Genomic DNA, 21,075 nt, shown 5'->3' on the forward strand with positions numbered 1-21,075 from the left:
TTCAAACTACAGACTGGTCTCTAAACTTCCTTTTATGTCTAAAATCTTAGAAAAATATTTCTTAAGCAATTACAATCCTTCTTGGAGACAAATGGAATCAAGGAAAAATTCCAGTCCGGTTTCAAATCTCACCACAGCACAGAGACAGCTCTACTGAGAGTTTTTAATGATCTCCTTGTAACTGCTGATGCAGGGCGTCCTGTGGTTTTAGTTCTACTAGACTTGACTTCTGCCTTTGATACTGTTGACCTCAACATCCTCCTTTCAAGGCTAGAACATGTAGTTGGCCTTAAAGGCAAATTGTTTTCATGGTCCAAATCATATTTATCTGAGAGGACTTTCTCTGTCTCTATGGGCAATTATTCTTCCTCATTCGCACCCCTCTGCTGTGGTGTGCTCCATGGGGTCTGTGTTAAGTCTTACGCTGTTCTCTCTGTATCTGTTACCCCTAGGACAAATTTTCACAAACATAATATTTCCTTCCATTGCTATGCAGATGATATCCACATCTATTTCCCCCTGAATTTGGATCTTCAGTCCCCTTTATTGCCTTTGCTCAACCGCCTGTATGAGGTTAAACACTGGCTACTGAACAACTCTCTCACCCGTAATGAAAACAAAACAGAAATTATCATCTTTGACAGTCACATCCCCGTGGAACAGCTATCAGATACCCTGGGATCCTATGCCAGTCGTAGTAGTAGTAGTAGTGCTGGATAGTTCCCCTCATATTAGAAAAGCAAGTGGCTGCAGTGGTGAAATTCAGCTTTTACCAATTACGCCAAATTTCCAAGGCAAAGCCATGTATACGACGTACAGACCTAGAAAAGCTCATCCATGCTCTTATTACTTCGAGATTGGACTATTGCAATTCTCTTTATCTAGGCCTCCAACTTTCCCTCATCCAACACCTGCAACTAGTCCAAAAGGCCGTAGCACATCTTCTAAGCGGCACCAGAAGACATGATCATATTACACCTGTCCTAGCTAACCTTCACTGGCTCCCCGTCAAATACCGCATCGTTTTTAAAATCCTTTTGTACAATTTTAAAATTTTAAATAACTTGGCACCCAGCTACTTAATTGACCTCCTTGACCTATACATCCCCAAGAGAGCACTTAGATCCTCTAATCAGTGGCTATTAGTGCAACAAATGTCCCGACGGAAGACTAGGAGGGATCGTGCTTTTCCTTTTGCTGCTCCTAAACTTTGCCTGCTGATTGATGTCCGTGCGTCGGAATCCATTCAATCCTTCAAATCACATTTAAAAACCCACCTGTTTAAGCTAGCCGTTGAAATTTTTACCCGGTTCAGGTTTGTGCCATGCCACTTATCTGAAACCTTTCCGTAATTGATAACTGTATTTTCTTCGTCCCTCTATTGAAACTGAAACTGAAAACTGAATAAAACATTTGATTCTTAGAAACTGTCAAAATGAAGTAAATACAACATCAGATGAACAACATAACATATTACACTGATTTGTTATTTACTTTAAAAAATGAAGCAAAATGCAGAAGCAGTGTGAAAAATTGATTGATTGATTGATCATACTTTATTCATCCCAAGGGAAATTGGGTTAAGGCTGCCAGCTGTGCCAGCGCCGTCTTACCCTCCGACCATACATACATTACACAAACATCACATGGGGAAGACAGGTCAGAGAGGTATAACAATGGAAAATGCACGACATGAGGAAAGATAAGGAGAAAAAAATAACTCCCCCCAGACTGAGCTCCAACAGGGAGATCAGTTTGAGAACAGAAAAAAAACACCTCAGCACATGAAAAAACTCTTAATACACCAAAGAAACACATGACAAGCAACAGGGGTGGGTAAAGGGTGAGAGACAGCCGATTTAGACAGTACATCCGGGCCTGCATGCGCTAGTCTCCTTGATCTACTGTCAGCATCGGAGGGGAATAAGCGTCGAAGGCGTTTGGAGGTGGAGGGGGGGATGAGTGTATGTCTGCATGTGTATATATATGTCTGTGTATGTGTGTCCAGAGTTCAGCTGAGACAGTGTCCTTCGCCCTGCCAGGCTAAGTAAACAGTCTTCCAGCCAACCCAGGTGGCCTTGCATGGAATGGGAGGAACAGACTAAACACAGTCGTTATCAGGGTGTTGTTGTTCAGCTCCAGCCTTGAGACCGCAGCTGGCGCCGAGGGGGTACCCGCATAAGTGATGGTGCTTTTTACTTTAGTGCGAACAACTCATATGAATTTCAAAGCTGTTCTTACAGTCCACACTGGTCTCTCAATCTCCCGTTGGAGAGCCGCGAGCTTCTCCATGATGTTATCAAACTTACGCTCCGTGATGTTGTCATTCTTGTGCTCAAAGAGCCGATTCGGAGAACTCACGACTGCAGTGAGCTTCTCCAAGATGTGATCCAACTTGCACTCAGAGGTCTTATTCTGAGTATTCACGGCAGCTGTAAGCTTCTCCAAGATCTTAACCATGCTGCACTCAATGAGCCCATTTTGAAAACTCACGCCTCGTCCCATCGTTTCAATCCCAGCGGGCAGCCTTGTGGGGGTTTGAACAGCCGGTCACGCTTTCTTAATTCTTCGATAAGTCAGGGCCAAGCCAGCTCCGATCAGCAAGAACCCTGTTACCATGGTTCCGAATAGGTAGATATCTTCAGCACTCAGACTCACCCAAGCCCAAACCTCTCGTTGAGAAAAGGGGTGTCAATTGCATTTATGGACCAGTTGATCCAATCCATAATTCCTCTTTTAGATTTTAGAGAACAGACTGTGAGAGAGTGTTCCAGGGAAAAGTAATAGAAAAAACACGAGACTAGACAAGGACACAAGAGGCTAAGCAGGGAAGCTAAGGGAGAGGAGGAGGAGGAGAGGAGAAAAGTGCGACCGCCTTCGTCAAGAGCAAGAGAGAAAGAGGAAATCAAGTATAGCCTTACTGATTCTATTAGAATTAAGAAGGTAAGTAGCAGCCAGCTACTGATTATCAAATGCACTTGATTAACTGATCATCAGGAAATGTCACAATTTACAAAAGCAAATGTTTTGTCAGTTTCCTGGTCTAGAGCATTTAGGTGCATGTTCATGCAGTGCTATGGAGAAAAGACACCAGCATTTATCTTTAACAAGGAACTGTTTCCACCTATCAGTCTGGGATGAGTTAAAGGCCAATTCTGAAGTCCATCATTCTCAAGTGGAAGACACTGAAGACAGCTGCCATGCAGTGCTCTGATAAATTGCTTGCATCTGAGTTACCCCTCAGATGCAACAGGCTCAGTTAACATTTTTGAGAAGTTGCATCTGAAACCATAAGACTTCTGGATAATAAGTAATGAGTAAATGCAGAGAGGTGTATAAACATATAGTGAGTTAAGAACAAACACCCAGCGCATCATGGGAATCCTCCTGCAGCCTACGTCTATTGCAGCATAACTAAGGGAGGATTCAGGGTCACCTGGTCCAGCCCTAACTATATGCTTTAGCAAAAAGGAAAGTTTGAATCTTAAAAGTAGAGATAGTGTCTGTCTCCAAACTGGAAGCTGGTTCCACAGAAGAGGGGCCTGAAAACTGAAGGCTCTGCCTTATGGTGGACCACAAGATTTGGTGGTACATACCATACAGGGGCCTGCCCTTTTATTATAGTTCCTCTTCTTCCTCCTCTTTGTTGGGTTTCTGCTGCCTGAGATTGTCACAAATCCCCAAGCAGATAGAGCCCGAATCCCAAAAATTTCAAAGTCAGACCGCACGCCCAGCAGCGGTTTCAAAACAGTCCCCCTGTTGAGTGGTAACAGTGGTAAAACAGTTCAGGTGGCCTGCCACGGGCCCAATGGAGCAACATGGCAGCTCTGGTGGGCAGCCAGGGATCCGGTGGTGGCGAAACGGTTCAGGTGGGGGACTGTGGACCTGGCAGCGTCGACGCTGCAATTCTGGTGTCCAACCACGGGTCCAGTGGCGCCAGAGGGACCTGGCTGAGCGGGTCCCTCCGGTGGTGCCACAGCTGCAGACGGTTGAGCTGATGGTGATGGTGGTGTAACAGCCACTGGCGGTAGATTGGGCGATGATACAGCAGCAACAGGTGAAGTGATGGTGGTGTGGTTATAGCACGCAGTGAAGCGGGGGGCTCATTGTGAAACCTAACCCCACCCTATCATGTGATTGCCTGAGGTCAAGAAAGGTTTCACAGAAATGAAGAAGCTTCTTGGATGAGAGGTGAAACGTCTTCAAGCAACTTACAGAAGTCCAGACGCTTTTCTTTCCAAGCTCCTTAGACTACGAATACCTGGATGACTGAGAACCTTCACAGACAACGAGGCTTGATCCAATCTAGGTATGCGTGATGATCTTCAGGTGTGGCTAGCCAGCTGGCAGGGCCACACCCACCAGGCCTAAAGGTGCCTTTCACAGCCGCACCCATACACGCACACACACCTGCCTATACACACAAGCATGGACACAAGAACAGCAGCACAGTGCAGAACAACACATAATATAAAATTAGTCTGCAACTGTTCATGGACCCTGGGTCGCTCAGACCCAGGTCACTGACAGAGGTATTCACTGAGCATGACATTCCTGCTCATACATGCTTGGAACAATCTTGTCACTGAAGTGGATGCGCAATGAGATATCATAGAGTGGCTCAAGCACGTTCATCATATGTTTAAACCTCTTGTTTTGCACAACTGAATATGAATAAGCCTCATGTCTGCAGCTATAAACACCCCAATAGCTTTTGTAATGGCTTTAGCCCGGTCAGACTGGGCAGCAAGGGCTGCTTAAATGCCGCAAACGCCTCTGCTCCTCAACTTGGACCGCTAATGCTGGCCATGACTATCGCTTGACAGACTGACCACACGCACCATAAACATACTTTTTTTTTTCTTTCTCGAATCTTCGGATCACGTTTGTGCCAAACCGTGGGGTGGGATCGGTTCGGATCACGAATCAACAGCAATACTTGCACCACTAGTTCTAGGCATTACCAGGATCCATGTGTGGGGCACTGAGTCATAGGCGTTCTTGTAGTCAATACAGGTTGGTCAGCCTAGTCTTGCAGTCTCAGCTAACCGCTCAGTCTAAAAATAGCTGGTGTTTTGCGCCTCTTGTATTCTTGCCAATTCCTTTCTGTGCCCCACTCCTGTATTGAGCTATATGCCTGTCCATCTTAGCCGCTATGATGCCTGACAGGAGCTTCCATGTGATACTCAGGCAGGTTATTGGCTGGTAGTTGAATGGGACCAATGGGACCTTGAGGATCAGGAGTGTCTGGCTTTGGTTAGCCATCTCTCGTGGACTAGCAGCCGGTTCATTTGTGCTGCCAGACGCTCATGAAGTGCAGTCAGCTTCTTCAGCCAGTAGGCATGAACCATGTCAGAGCCTGGTGCTGTCCAACTCTTCATACTCGAGACCCTTTCATGGATGTCTGCCACTGTGATGGTTATTGGTAACTGTTCCCATATGCTCTTCCACCATTTCAGAAATTTGTGGGTGTGTGTTTTTGTTTGTTTGGCTGGGGTTTTTTTGTACTACTTGAACACTAAAGTGCCCCTCAAATGAGATGACAGTGCCAGCTGTTGCCCACAGCACATTTAAGTTTGTAATGGAATCCTGGCTCCATCGGCAAATCCTCAATGCCTGGGTGGAGCTACTGGGCAAAACATTACACCGTCAGGACTTCAGTAATGACTCTGATGAGGGAACAGGCGGTGGGCTCTGTGCTATTTAGTTATTCGGGCATGTGTGTGAATTGCAGAGTGAGTAGAGGTGAGCTGCCGATTATTTTGGGAAGTTTTGTTTTCTCCTGTGTTGTTAGACCAGGGATGTTAGACTTTGTCATTTCTTTTGTTGCTTTCTTGAAGAGGTCAAAGGGGGACCGAAGTTTAGATTTGGGTTTTGTTTGTTGTGTTGGCCTTGGCTCACCCTGAAGCCGTACACTCCCTCTATCGTTGTTCTGAATGCCATTCGTGTAAATAAATTGTTATAATAAGCCCGATGCTATGGCTGTGTCTGTTTGAGCATGGGGAGTTGCAGGACACCCTCCTCTTGTTATGGTCGTTCCGAGCCAGGTCATAACAAGGGGCTTTAAACAAGCCAACAAGGTCTGATATTTAAAAAAATCTTTACCTAAATGAGTATTATGCTTTTCTGAACAAGCTGTATGCTTACTTTTAGATTTTACACCTTAATTTAGAACTTAACTCTCTTTGAAGTGGCAGCCCAGTGGGGTTAGGTTGCAACCACTGGGCTGCCACTTCAAAGAGCTGGCTGGCATAAGCAAAAGGCGGTTCCCATGCCCCATCTGTCTCTCCCGGAAATGCCAGCAATACTCGGCACAATGGTACAAACCATACAACTAGCCCAATGAATGCGCCCTCCACCTCTCCTCCGCAGCTGAGCCAAAACCACACCCCAAGCCAAATCAATCTCTGGTTGCTGGTACTGCTGCTTACGCCAGCTTTCTGTAACTTTTGCACCCCAGAAATTCTACAACAGAATGACTGAAAAGAAAATAATCAAGATGCTACAATGGTCAGACTGAAATACTATATCGTGTCCTTAAGAGAACTGTGCATACAAAAATTCCTGCCAACCTCAATTAACTGAAGCATTGGTGTAAAGAAGGGTGTACCAAAATTACTTCAGAATGATGTGAGAGATGATAAATTAATACAGAAAATAGTTACCTAACGTTATTGCTGCTGAAAGTGGTTCTCCAAGCTAATGAATGAAGCCCCATTTACTTTTGGCACACTGCATCTGCACTTTGGGTCAATTAAAATTAAATTAAATTATTAAATTATTCATCCAGGTTGGTTTTTTTATTATTAATAATGCAACAATACCTGCCACCATGACGTGCTGGCCAGTAACAGGAGCACATTTAGGGAGAGTCTAAGATTACCCAAATGCACTACTGAACGATAATTCCTGCCTGTGGATATCTCTGTACAAAGAATTGAGTGTGCATTTTCTTTTTTACCATGACTATATCTGAACTACATTATGAGACCAGAGGGCGTATCAGTACCTCAGTGTTTCCAGCCTACATTTTGAACTCCCAAGTCCAACAGAGAGCAGTTGCACACCTGAATCCTGCAAGTCATTGCAACTGAGGTCAAGCTGCCTCAACTGGGAGTTGGAGCTGAGAACTGAAGCAAACACTTGACAGCACTTATTTTTCAGGTAACAGCCAGGCATGCTGCAGAGAGAACAAAATCATTTGAACATCATATATGCAAGAGAGCAAAATGTGCAGATGATCCCATCATTAATTGTATTTACCTGAACTGCTCCAGTTTGCAGATTGGACCGATCAAAGCAGAAGGAATCACAGTCAACAGAGTCAATTCATCAATGAATTCTTCATAGTTTTCATTTATTTTCAACTCTCTTGTATAATATCCACTGTAATCCTTTGGATAACTGTACATGCAGTTAGTGAAGCTCAGGACCTTCAGAGGTGATTGTTTTGATTGAAGGATTGAGGCCAGAATGTGACAATTCCTAAAGTCTAGAGAAAACCCAGATAACCTGTGCAAAACATATCAGGTATAAACAAAGGATACCAAGGATAATTTACTGCAATTCAGTTACTGCACATATTTTATCTCATGTTTTAACAATTTAACTAAAAAGCTTAGAGAAACAGTTATTTACACTGACCTCAGTATCTCCAGTTTACACTCAGGAAATCCCAGTACATCAATGAGAGCATGAGGAAAACCATCACTGACGTTAGAAAAACATACCAGGCACAACTCTCTTAAGCAAGAGTCTGCTGACTGAAGAATGGGCAGTAGTACACCCAGGCAATCATTGCTTATATGCTCACTCTTTAGTCTGTTGAATCAGAAGAAAAGTGGAGAATGGCATGTCATGGTGGGTTTCTTATTTTCCTGGGCAATGAGAAAACATAAGTAGCAATGAACACTGTATTAGCTAACATCGTATAATAGTTATCATAACATGTATGCAGCAACCAATACTATTGTTCAATTTCATACCAGGACGAACATAGGTTTAGATATAACACACCGATCTGGACAAGACAGAAAAGGAAGTGGATGATCCAGTCGGTATACTCAGACTTAAGATCAACAGAAATGCCTAAAAGTTCTTTGCACAATTCGCACCATGCACTGTTGTGTTTTTGGCACAATGTATATTTCACTAGCTGGGCCCACGTCCTCATTTTAGGTTTGACAGCGTTTTAGTAGGCAAAAGTGATGCTTTGACATGAATTGAGCTGCGGTTTGGGGAAGGCCTCGAAGGGGACTGGCGATGGCTCCTGGGCCTGGCAGATCCTCATGTACTAAATAGAAATGAAGAAGTTAGAAAATTGAGAACAAGGAGGGAGGGAGGGTGGGGCACGTAAACGAGAATGAACAGCTTGCAGAACTAGGGGAACCTATATAGATGACAACCGGAAGGAGAGTGTTTGGAGGCGTGGTCCTGCTCCTGACATTCCGATAGATAATCTCCAAAACATTTATATAATCCAAAATACTTCATTCACTTTAGTCATTAAAGAGTTCAAAGTCAGCAGAGTATATTACAATTTACCAGATTTTAACTAGGCCACTAGTATCTTCCAGATCCTCTCCTTGTTCCCTAGAAATCCCATTATGACTACTTGCAGGTGCACATTTGCATGCACACTTCATATAGCGTCTCTGATGTATCAAAATTGGAAACTTTCAACTAGATTATGTTTTGTTCTTCATATGTACTATCACTCACCAGTTATCCACAGCTGGGCTCACTTAATCTTGGCTATTTGGCTAAAAGAATTTTCTTCCCATTCTATCTAAACAAACTTTTATTCACCTACTAAATCGGAATATTTGTACTACTTACACAGCCTTCTTGCAGTTCTTCATTTGCTGGACAAGTTTTTGAGTCCCAGTAAACGGTGTGACAGAATTTGTCAGATCAAGTTCCTCGAGCACTTCCCCTGATATCTGCATCATGGTCGACAGTACTGCACAGTCAATAGGTGAGAGTCTTGCTCCTGAATCCAGATACATTCTGATATCATCCTGAAATCTCTCTTCCTTCAGCTCAAACTTGCAGAGGAAAAGGTTCATGTACCTCTCTCGTGGGATGTCTTTGACATGGAAATTCTTCAGGTATCCCTTCATCTCTTCGGTGGTGTCCGAGCTGCTCTTTACCTGTGGCAGTAAACTCTGCAGCACTGTTTGATTGGACTCCAGAGAAAATCCAAGGAAGAAACACAGAAACAGATCTAACTGACCTTTCTCACTTTGCAAGGCTTTATCCACAACCTTTTTCTGCAAATCCAGAAAGCTCAGATCTGTCGGGTCGACACCCAGGAAAGACTTCAAAGTACTGAAGTTGTCCGTCAGGATGCAGTGGTGCATGTAGAGAGCTGCAAGAAACTCCTGAAAGCTCAAATGCACAAAGCTGAACATCTTTTTCTTGTACAGGCCTCGTTCTTCCTTAAGAATCTCTGAGCAAAATCCACAAAACACTGACGCTTCATCAACATCGATGCCACTTTCTGTGAGGTCGTCTTCATAGAATATGATGTTTCCTTTCTGCAGCTGTTCAAATGCCAACTTGGACAGGTTTAAAAGCATGGCAGAGTTCTGGGCTTGAGACTTCTTCTGTTTGGACCTCTTCTTGGAGCTTTTCCCTGCATATTTCTGTCTTGTTCTTTGTGTTTGAATTAGTAAGTAATAAATGTACAGCTCTGTCATCGTTGTGATGCCGCGGCTCCTCTCATCACTCCATCCTTTCCTAAACACCTCAGCGATGATCCAGCAAAACACTGGGATATGGCCCATGAAATAGAAGCTGATCATTCCTCTAAGACGAGACAGGATTTCTTCTGCCTGATCAGCAGTGCTGAATCTCTTCCTAAAGTATGACTCTTTCTGTTGCTCAGTGAAACCTTGGACTTCTGTCATCTGGTCAATGCATTTAGAAGGTATCTGACTGGCAGCTGCAGGTCTGGATGTTACCCAGAGCAGAGCGCGAGGCAGCAGGTTGCCTTGGATGAGGTTGGTCAGCAGCACATCGACTGTTGATCTTTGATCTGTTTCACTTATTCTCACAGCTCCATCAAAGTCCAGTGGAAATCTGCTTTCATCCAAACCATCAAAGATGAACAGCACCTGCTTGTGAACAAGCTGCTGTGTACCTTCTAGGGGTTTTATTTCAGGGTAGAAGTGAAGGAGAAGCTGCAGCAGACTGTAGTCGGCATCTCTGAGCATGTTCAGCTCTCTAAAGGGGAGCACAAAGATGAAATCAATGTGCTGGTTAGATTTTCCTTCTGCCCAATTTAGAGCAAAGTTTTGGACAGCAAATGTCTTTCCAATGCCAGCGATGCCTTTCGTCATCACTCTTTGGATTGTCTTGTCTCTTGCTGGTTGTTGCTGAACATGAATTCTTCCCGGTTTAAAGATATTTAAGAAATCGATCTGTTGATAAAACACCTGTGAAAACGATGACTGCTGATCTGGGACATTAAAGTGATCTAGAATCTCATGTGGTCTGGAACCAAAATCCTGAACCTGCTGAGTGACGTAGAGCTTTGTGTAGATGCTGTCAAGTCGAGAGCGATTATCCGATGTGCCCTCATTTATCCAGGTAAACTTTTCCTGGAGATGGTCTTTAAGCTTTTGTTTAACACTCCCCACGACTTTATCCTGCTCCATGTTTGCAGCTCTGTCTTCTCCACACTGAACCTAGTTCTGCTGTCACTTGTTCTCTTTATAGGTGGAATCCTTCTGAAGGGATTAAACACCTGAAAGCAAGAAAATAAATAAAATGTCCCTTTTCTTGTAGTATTACAGTGCAGTGATATTCATAAGCATTTGCTTTTTTAAATCTTTTTGTCTAAATAGATTTTCCATTTTTACATCCACACTCAACACTTTCGCACTACAAGTGAAGAAAATGATTTCAGACTAGGACTGGGCGATATATCAAGTTTCTTAAATATATCGATATATTTTTATACGAGATATAAGATGTGACAATATAGTTTATATCGATATAGTATATGTTACGTTATAATTATACTTGTGGACCCACAAGTTTCCCTCTCTTTCGTCCACTTTTGCCTCTACGCAACGTTACTCGGCCTCACCTCTCCTTCACTGAACACAACTCCCCCTCCTCCCCCATTGCTTCACCTGCAGGCAACGACAAGATGGACACGGCAAATCTCCGTTAACGAGTTACCGCGCATCGCCCCGTGCGTGGGGCTGGACAGCGTCAACGTGTTAGCGAGCTAACTGCGCTAACAAGCTAACCACGCTAACGCCATGCAGCCCACAGGGGCTGCACAGCCTAAAATCCTTTCATTTTCTCAAAAGTTGACAGCGCGCCTTTCTGTGTGAATTCTGGTTGTGCTTGATGACCGCGAAGCGATTTTATGTGGTACACAGCGCTCAGCAATCTGTCAAAAAATGTTTTAGTACGACTTTGGTAAGCTACGGAGCTGCACCGCTTGATGGATTGTTAGAGCATTACGGCTAGTGATGTTCGATTCGTGAACGAATCGTTCAATACTCGAGAATCACTTTACTGACTCGTGAATCATGATTCACAAGCCCAACTGACTCACTGACTCATCCCTGTTGCTGTTAGCAAACTAATTCCATTAGTACAAATATATCTAGCTTATAATTAAAATTGTGTGTGGGGGGGAACAACAGCCAGTTTCTTAACAAAAGCATTTCTGCTCTGAACTGGAAGAAAAAACCCTGAGTAGAAGCTCACATCAAGAAAATAGCTCCTCGGTTCACAGTAGCATCGCTCTGCTAACATGCTAACAGCACATTTGAGCTACTCACCCCCTCCCTCCTGTGCTGAATCATAGAGCAAACGAATCACTCACTCACTCACCCCCTCCCTCCTGGCTCACAGCTTCTTCTTCTTCTTGGTTGGCAACCAATGTGAAGGCGCATTACCGCCCCCTGGCTCACAGCTCAGTGGACATTTAGATGAGAAAATATATATTTAACACATTTAAGGAAAATACTAATAAAATACAAATAAACAAAATAAATGTTTATTAAGCAATTTCGATAGGAAATTGCTTAATTTTAGAAATGTTTTTGCTCTTTTTTTGCTCTATAAAATAGAAATTAAGTTTGAGTGAAAATGTAAATTTTTTGCACTCTCTGGTCAACTGACTCAGTGAATCAAATGACTCAAAAAACCAGATTCACTTTGGTGAGTGACTCATTAAAACTTGATTCAGTAAAAAGAATCAAATTTACCATCACTAATTACGGCTACTGAGGAGCCTCGCGGAGTGATACGTAAAACTCCAAGCTGTCAGTCACGCAGTAGAACTTGGGAGCAGAGCAGCTGTGAAATCTGTCTCTTTGTTATTATGCTCAGCGTCTTTTAGTTTACATTTTGACTGCACAATTGTGAGCTTTTTGTTATGCACAAAAACAACATTGTTTTATTTATGAAGCATAATAAATGCTCATAATTTATTTTTGAGCAATTTCTTCATGTACATCTACGCTGTATGTTAATAAAAGTGCCTGTGTGACATCTGGGAAACAGCTTTGACTAAGAACTCTTTTTGTTCTTACTTTATGGCTTTAAAAATAATATCGAGATATATATCGTATATCGCCAACCAGCTAAAAAATATCGAGATATGAATTTTGGGTCATATCGCCCAGTCCTATTTCAGACAATGTTATAAATGCATAAAAATGACACAAGCCTTACCCTTTGACAAGACAGTTAAAATTTAGCTAAGGTGCCTTATAAAGTTTCTCTGAACTTAAAGACATTTCTACAAAATGTGTTAGTCCAGTTGTGGCAAACTCAGCTGACTGGACATGATTTAAAAAGCAATATGACAGTCTATGTAACATCTCCCAGATGACTGCACAGAACAGCGTAAAGAACCACACCCAAACTTTGTTAAAGACACATGAAAGCTAGTTTAGTTTCATTGTCTTATGCACCATAAAGATACCTCAAGCACTCTGTTCTCAAGAATTATCCATCAAAAAAACAATTTCTGCTTGTGGCTGGAAGGAGGCATGACGCAACCACGATTTTGGTAACATTTGACTTTATTTTGGTTGCTGCACCCTAGCTGCCAGCGACACAAATCCATAACAACAACCCAGTTCAGTCTTTTAACCCAGCGAGGTGTCATTGTGGATGCCCTGCAGGTATGTTTGCCAACCCTGCAGCGGCGCCACTGACCATGCCCTGCCACATACCCCCATCGCCCAACTGAGGCCGGGGAGCCATCTGGCCAAACCTACTCCCCTACAGAGAACGGGAGAGGGAATCAAACCGAACAGTCGGCACCCCCGGCCCCTGGCCCAGAGACGGTGAGTTCAGCTAGCTAGCCGCTCCCACCCGAGGAGTGGGGATGAGTGCAACGGCAGGCTGCGTCTTGGCTGATCGCACCCTGCAGGCAGTACGGGTGCATGAGCAGTTTGGACCTCTGCCACCACCATTTGGGCCACCAGGGCTTAGCCAGAGCTACAGCAGGGAGACGGAGCGCCCCCAGAACCCCAAGCCCATCCTGGACCAGATCAGCAAAGAGGCACAGAAAAGAAGATCAGACACCAGCGAGGGAGGATAAGAAGGACAGGCGCAACAACATTGTCATCCCCTATGTAGCCGGTGTATCAGAGAAACTCAGGAGGGTTTTCTCCAAGCATGACATCCCGGAGCATTTCAGACCCAGCAACACACTCAGACAAAAACTGGTTCACCCGAAAGACAAAACGCCAAAACACAGACTTAACAATGTGGTGTTTGCTGTACAGCAGCGAGGAATGCCCAGACCTCTACATTGGAGAGACCAAACAGCCACTTCACAAGCGCATGGCACAACACAGAAGAGCGACCTCCACAGGACAAGACTCAGCTGTCCATCTGCATCTAAAGGTCAAAGGTCACTCTTTCGAGGATGCCAATGTTCACATTTTGGACAGAGAGGACAGATGGTTTGAAAGAGGAGTGAAAGAAGCCATCTATGTCCACTGTGAGCGACCATCTTTGAACAGAGGCGGTGGTTTACGACACCAACTCTCTGCCATCTATAATCCAGTTTTGAGATCCCTTCCCAGACGCCTTAACGCCCACTCACATCCTGGACCATCTGACCTCAGGAATTCGCATGATAAGGTGGGGCCAGGTTTCACAATGAACCCACCCGAAACTCTGGCTGATTGGGACCCACACCCAGTTTCACACCTTGGCTCAGGCGATTAGAGGATCATCAGTGGTCCTTTTGTCCCTCTGTGGGGGGAAACTCCCACTAGGTTTATATCTGGGACTCTCCACCATTTGACCTTAGAACTGAAGAAGCTTCTCGGATGAAGGTGAAACGTCTTCAAGTAACTTAAAGAAGTCCAGACGCTTTTCTTTGCAAGCTCCTTTGACTACGATGACCTGGATGACTGAGAACCTTCACAGACATCCTGGACCCACCCAGGGGCAGCCAGGCCACCAGGGCAGTAACCTACATCTGCCAGCACAGACCCTCCACCAACCCTCCTGTACACAGCCACTAGGAAAACACCACCCAAGATCCACCACAGCCCCAACCAGGTTATGACCACAGCCCCCGGGTTGAGCCCCCCAGGAAAACCCCAGACACTCCAACCTCTAACCCCAAACCAACCACAATATCAAAGGAAGGACAAAACCACAATTTTTGAATTGTATTAATTGCAGACTAGGATTTCTAATCACTGTCACATGCAGGGCAAATCTGTGCGATATCTGAGACCAGAAGTTTCGGTCTAAGCTGACTGAGCTGAACAATTTTCATCAAAAACACACAAATCGTGGAGGACTGTGTCTAACAAGAGATCAGATCATCCGCCATTAGTCACTGTAACCGGTGAATAAGTAAGGCTGTTGAAATAAAACCTCTACAGGGCAAAGGTGCGTTAGACAGCACGCGCACTTATGAGTTTATGAATCTGGGTGTTGCTTCTTTTTAGCAGCAGTTCAACATTAAGGCTGTTTAGAAGCAGCTATTTTCATATAAAACTACATATAGATTTATCACAAGCTTACCTTTGCTTTCACAGGCTCTCAAATTCGCCATTATGAACTCCACGCTACTGGGTGGATGTTTGGATTGGGCTGATGCAATACAGTCCACTTCCTTGTTTCTGTACCTCTGTATGAGCCTGTGGAAGTAAAAAAGAAAAAGAAAAAAGAAGTTCATGCTAGAAAAAGATCCCAACCAGCAGATGTAACTATATAAAAGAACTGCTGTCAGCATAATAGGTAAATTACAGTAAGGTAACTTTGAAGAAGACAGTTTGTGCAGGAGCTGTGTGGATTGTAGCGTCAGGGTCAAGCAACACTGTAGACATGCCTGTCTGCACAGAAGAATAATCAGACATGAGAGAAAGATCATACCTGATCCAAAAAGCACTTCCTGTCTGAGCCAGCTCCTCACTGTGGACCACTGAGCTAACCATTCAATCTAATGCATTATTTCTATGCGCGCAGCGATGTTCCTGTTGAAGGCTGGAATTAGAAAAAATTATCTCCCCTGTATCCGGTTGTTCCTGTTAATGTTTAACCAGGCTGCCTCTGACAGGTGACAGTTCACCGACCCATAAAGCAGCACAGCGGGCCTCGCTGCTCAGATCCATCTGTAGGATGTGTGCAGATCCACTAAAACAGAACCAAACTACAGTTACTGACTCATTAACCTGCAGCGTCTACAACCTTCATCCCTCCAGCTCATTGTATTGACAGTAGGTCAGCCGGCAGCACAGCGCCCTCTTGTGTCTGCTGTCTGTATTACAGTATAATACTGTGTATGTGGAAACTGACAATTTAAATGCAGGGAATAAATGATTGAGCCAAAAAACATCCAGGAGTTCTGTTTATTGGAAGTTCAAGTATTAGTGTCAACTGCTGAAGCAAATGAAATCTTTTTTTTTCTCCCCTCTTTATTTATAAAGTTTTGCACATGTACTTTGACATATCAGGCCCAATACAGCAAGTACCAACCGATATAATGACATATGTCAAAACAAATTAGGCCATTAAAATTCAGATGATAACAATAAAACAGAAAAAAGAAAGAAAAACAAAAAAAACAACAACCCACGCACAGAAAACAAAACAAAAAAAAATTAAAAAAATCAACTGCCTCCCAAAACCATAACAAAAGGGAACCCTGTGGTACAAAAGTTTAGTCTGTTGTAAGTGTTTTCAGTTAAAGTAAATGATAAAAAGCTGCCACATCTGTGAGAACTTAACATTTCCTCTGAGTCTAAATTTTATTTTCTCCACTTTTAAAAAGAACATAACATCTTCCAGCCAACGTGATCAGGCTGGAGGGTGAGGAGCTTTCCAAGACAGCAAAATTCGACGCCGTGCCAGCAGTGAAGTGAAAGCAATAATATCCAGTTGCTTACGACTAAGGTTCAGGGTGGCGTCCTCAGAAACACCAAAAATGGCAACTAGTGGACATGGTTTGAGAGTAACGCTCAAAACATGAGAGAGCACTTCAGAGTAAAAAGTCCAGTATAATTGAAGTGACGGGCAGGCAAAAAACATATGAGTTAAATCACAGGGGGACGTGTTGCATCTGTTGCACAGGTCAGGTATGCTGGGGTATATTTTAGATAGTCTAGATCTTTAGAAATGTAATCTGTATACTGTATAAATTAAATCTTTTTAAATGACAGATATTTCTCCTGAATTCCTTCTGAAGATTTGGAACACGACAGACTCGTGGATGCACCACAGGCTAAACAGATCTGTTATAGAGCCTGTGGTGCACACTCGGGTAAATCTGCTCCAGAGTCACTTTGCTATCTGGGGAGAACCGAGAGAACCTAACAGCTGAAAAGCATGTATGTTAGCTGTGCCACTGCAGCTGCTCCCAGATAAAGATGATAACACTGCTACAAAACAGCACAAGAGAAGCACAATACGGGAAGTAATAGTCTTATTACGTCCCGTATTGATTACTGTAATTCCCTCCTATTTAGTCTCCCTAAAAGGTCCCTTCATAAACTCCAACTTCTTCTAAATTCTGCAGCTCGGGTCATAACTCTACTCCGTTAAGTGCTCATATTACAACAGTTCTTCAGCAGCTTCACTGGTTGCCCAGAGAAGCCAGGATAAATTTTAAAATCTTACTTCTTACATACAAGTGTGTCCATAAATCTGCTCCCTCATATTTGTGTGACCTGCTCCATATCACCACTGTTTCCCTCTCAGATCATCATCTGCTGTTCATCTTACTGTTCAGTCCTCACATCTCATCACTGTGGGGAACAGAGCTTTCAGTCGCTCTGGAGCTCTCTTCCTCCAGCCATAAGAAATATTGTCTCCCTCTCCGTATTTAAGACACAGCTCAAAACATCTGTTTAAACTGGCTTATTCGCTTTAATGCTGATTTTATCTGTTGGGGTTTACAATGAAAGTTAATCATACAGTTTTCAGGCAGTTGGATAATATTATTTGTTCTCTGTTTTGTAATTTTAACTTATTTCATGTATTTTATGACTACTGTTCCTTTTATTAATTGTGTTTTTTGTAAGGTGACCTTGGGTTTCTGAAAGGCGCCCTCAAATAAAATGTATTATTATTATTATTATTATTATTATAACACTACAAACATTTGTATAGTTCTGTTTTATCCTTGTTATTGTGGCATATTAAGTGTAGGTCCACTATGCAAACTTAGACAACAAAACACGTTAAAATGCATTTACCAACAAACATGACAGTGACTGTATCTCTCTGTAGGACCACCAGTGGGAAATTACAAGCTTCCCCTCATCATAAAATACATTTTAAAACAAAGTGTATTCCTATAAAAACTCCTGCTCCCACATGTAGACTATATCAGCTCCACATCTGTGAGGCCGAGTTAAAAACTTGAAGCCCCATTTTTGTGGAGAAAAGAGTTTGTGTCCACATCACGAGACCAGAGAAAAATCTTTTACTTCTGCAAACTTCTAAATGAGAGATCAAACCGTGAGCCGGCTGAGCCATCTTCACCACAAACACACTAATTGTGGAGGACTGTGTGTAATACAATACAAGTGTTATTTGTCACACACACAGTACCGGATATAACGAAATGCTTGGACAGGCTGCGGACGTAGCTGTGCCGCGTAAGAGCTTGTTTTTGTTTTTTTAGCATGGGGGGGTTGACTTGTGACACCCGATCCAAAGGTCGCGCCACTACACTATCCGGTGAGATCAGATTATCCACCATTAGTCACTGTGACTTGTGCACAAATGAAGCTGTTGAAATAAAAGCTGCACAGGGCAAAGTTAGACAGCAGGCGCACTTATGACTTTATGAATCTGGTGTTGCTTCTTTTTAGCAGCAGTTACGTGATTTAGAAATATCACAAGCTTACCTTTGCTTTCACACACTCTTCAAACTCTCAGATTTGTCATTATGAACTCCACGCTGCTCCACGTTTGGGTTGAGCCGATGCAATACAGTCCACTCCCTTGTTTTTGTAGCTCTGTACGAGCGGTGGAAAATAAAGTTGGGGGGGGGGAGTTGTAGAAACAGGAAGTGATGTTATAGTTACATTCAAACTTGGCGATGGAAGAATTTTACTCTGCTCTGTGGTGTGGCCAGGTGTTGGTGCTACTGTGACTGTTGTTGAATCAAGAGTGAAGATAAGATAACTTATTTTAGCGAAACATCTGTAGGATGTGTGCAGATCCACTAAAACTGAACCAAACTACAGTGACTGACTCATTAACCTGCAGCGTCTACAACCTTCATCCCTCCAGCTCATTGACTGTAGAAAACATGGACGACGCGACCCCGCCTCCTACCATTGTGGAAAAATGAAGCCAAAATACCCCGCTTGTGGAGGCTGCCATCTTGCAAATTTGGAGCCAGAGTCTGCGCAGTAGTGACTTGAGGTGGAGCGACTGTGTAACGCTCCCGCCCAAACACCCGCTGGACGTGACCGCAAACACGCCCCCCTACGCTTTTTACGTAGCCCGGCTGCTCGAGTTTTTTTGCTGGTTTACCGCGACTGACGACTCGTTTAATTAAGGTAAATACAACCATGTCACTGTTATAAAAAGACACACAGCTCATCATCTTATAGTTCTAAAATCACTCTGTTGTTAATTCGTTAGTTAGATTAGCCGCTAGCATACACACTGTGTTGGAGGCTTGTTGCTAGCTAGTTAGCGATGCTACACACCTGCTACTCTTAATAGTCTTCAACACTTATGTTTTTTTATCCATTTTTAGACAGCGACGAGATCAGCTGCACACTCTACAGAGGCCCAGAGTTACTGTTAATATCAAAAATATAATCTGTCCTTTGAGATTTTAACATAAGACTGTGAGTGTCATGGATCTAAAACTGTTTAAATCTCTACAGCCTGGTAACATGGAGACTTTAAAAACAGCAGCAGGTTTCAGTAGTGTAGTCTAATTTGTTCTTTTCATTTAATAATAGAGTCCATATTATATCAACAGCTACATTCACCCTGGAGAGAAACTAGTGAGGGAGACCATCAGGACCAAGCTGGGTTTCTGGGTCCAGAGGTTTGGAGAAACTTCTTCCCTTTCTTTCATCACAGCTGTCCTGTGCCAGATGTTCTGTTGACCCGCTGTAAGAGGCATCATTTAAGAAACAGCAGGAAGACTGAAGCTCATGGCATTGATCAAGCAGGACTCATGATCTTCACCAGCAGCTCCCTCACAGGGAAATCTTCAGCACTCCTCCGTAGGCCCGCCCCAGGAGATGGATAAACCCAGCATTTCATCAACACTGTGATGAGACCTTTGCTTTGTGTAATGTTATAAATACTCAGATACTCCCCAGAGGCTCCAGACTTTTACATAAAGATATTATATTCAGTCCTGTAGAAAGTTATATATTTAAAAATATGTGATCCTCTCTGGTTACTCTGGTATGAATAACTCTGAATCACTTTATGGTAAATAACACACTATGTGTAAAAAACTGTGAAAGAACTCCAGATGACAAGTTTGTAGTTCAACATACAAGTGATGACCTTTGACCTTCATCAGCTTTTATTTAATTGTGTTAGAAAAAATCTCATATGCTCTTCATGCAGCTGAGTACATCAAGTGTTTAAAACGGAAGCTGTGCAGGTCTGAGATACAAACTGAGGTCCTGTTAATGCTGATATATAGTGACACAGTTACATGAGTGATTAATCCTTTTGTTCTTTTGTCTTTAACTTTATCAATAAAGCTGCAGCCTTCACTACAGCACATGTGGTACTCTAACCTTTGTACTGTTTCCATCAGTTCATTTTGCAGTTAACATGTGAACATGTTGGATGATCTGTCTGCTGTCACTGGGTGGTGCTGAGGTCTGAATCTGAGGGCAGCTCCTGTAATCACAAAGACAACAGAACCATCAAACTCACATATAAATTTTATCCCTCAACATTGAAATAAAGCTGATTCTTCTGTCCTCACACACTCAGGATCTGAAGTTCTTCTCTTACATTTTTTCAGTATTACAGTACACTACAGTACTTTAATCCATAGTTCCTGATTAATGAGGAGTTACTGAAGTACAAGCTTTTAAAAAAATGTTACTGTCTTTACAGATGTGGCAAGAGACTGAAAACATGCTGTTTGCACATCTTTAATATTCAGCTCTGCACAGGAGCTGCAGCAGGGTGCAGCCTGTTGCTTTTACAGTATAATACTTGTAATAAAAGTACAGTAACAGTAATTAGTGACTGAGCAGCCCGGAGCGTTTCTCTTGATTTCTTTAGTAAATGCATTCACCTGCACAGATTAGCTAAACGAACCCTGACATCTTAGCTAGCTAGGTCTCAGGAGCTAGCTAAGGACGGTAGTTACGGAGTAGCTTACAAACACGTTTAACTTACCGAAACAGTGCAGCGGGGCCTCGGGTCCTTCTGTCGGGTAGTCCAGTTTACTGAAGAACACCTCAGGCTGTCAGGTTAAAACACTCGGTCGTGTTTTCGTAGCGTAAACGCTGGCCCTCCTCTCAGAGCCTACGCTCTATCTGCTATTCCCGAACAGAGATACGCAAGTTTCTCCGTGACTGCAGCTGTCACTACAGTCATTGGTGGGACATGACAACAGCGCCACCT

The 21,075-nt window shown here is 43.3% G+C and overlaps 1 protein-coding gene across 2 annotated transcripts in view; it reads right to left on the bottom strand.

Moving 5' to 3' along the window:
- LOC102792367 (NACHT, LRR and PYD domains-containing protein 12-like) overlaps positions 1 to 18,468 on the bottom strand; it is a 30,655-nt gene extending 12,187 nt beyond the window's left edge. The window contains exons 1-6 of one of the 2 annotated variants that reach the window (XM_087842235.1): positions 18,357 to 18,468; positions 15,028 to 15,143; positions 8,839 to 10,750; positions 7,645 to 7,821; positions 7,264 to 7,512; positions 7,010 to 7,180 (exon numbers count right to left, since the gene is read on the bottom strand). In XM_087842235.1, coding sequence (XP_087698361.1) covers positions 7,010 to 7,180; positions 7,264 to 7,512; positions 7,645 to 7,821; positions 8,839 to 10,661 — 2,420 coding nt within the window. In that variant the 5' untranslated portion in view covers positions 10,662 to 10,750; positions 15,028 to 15,143; positions 18,357 to 18,468. Of the gene's footprint in view, positions 1 to 7,009; positions 7,181 to 7,263; positions 7,513 to 7,644; positions 7,822 to 8,838; positions 10,751 to 15,027; positions 15,144 to 15,378; positions 15,675 to 18,356 lie in introns of those variants that run through there. The other variant, XM_087842236.1, reaches the window with a different exon arrangement.
- Positions 18,469 to 21,075: the final 2,607 nt, after the last annotated feature.

Source organism: Neolamprologus brichardi, chromosome 6 (genome assembly GCF_056152115.1).
Source record: "Neolamprologus brichardi isolate AB-2024 chromosome 6, ASM5615211v1, whole genome shotgun sequence".
Taxonomy (NCBI): Eukaryota; Metazoa; Chordata; class Actinopteri; order Cichliformes; family Cichlidae; genus Neolamprologus; species Neolamprologus brichardi.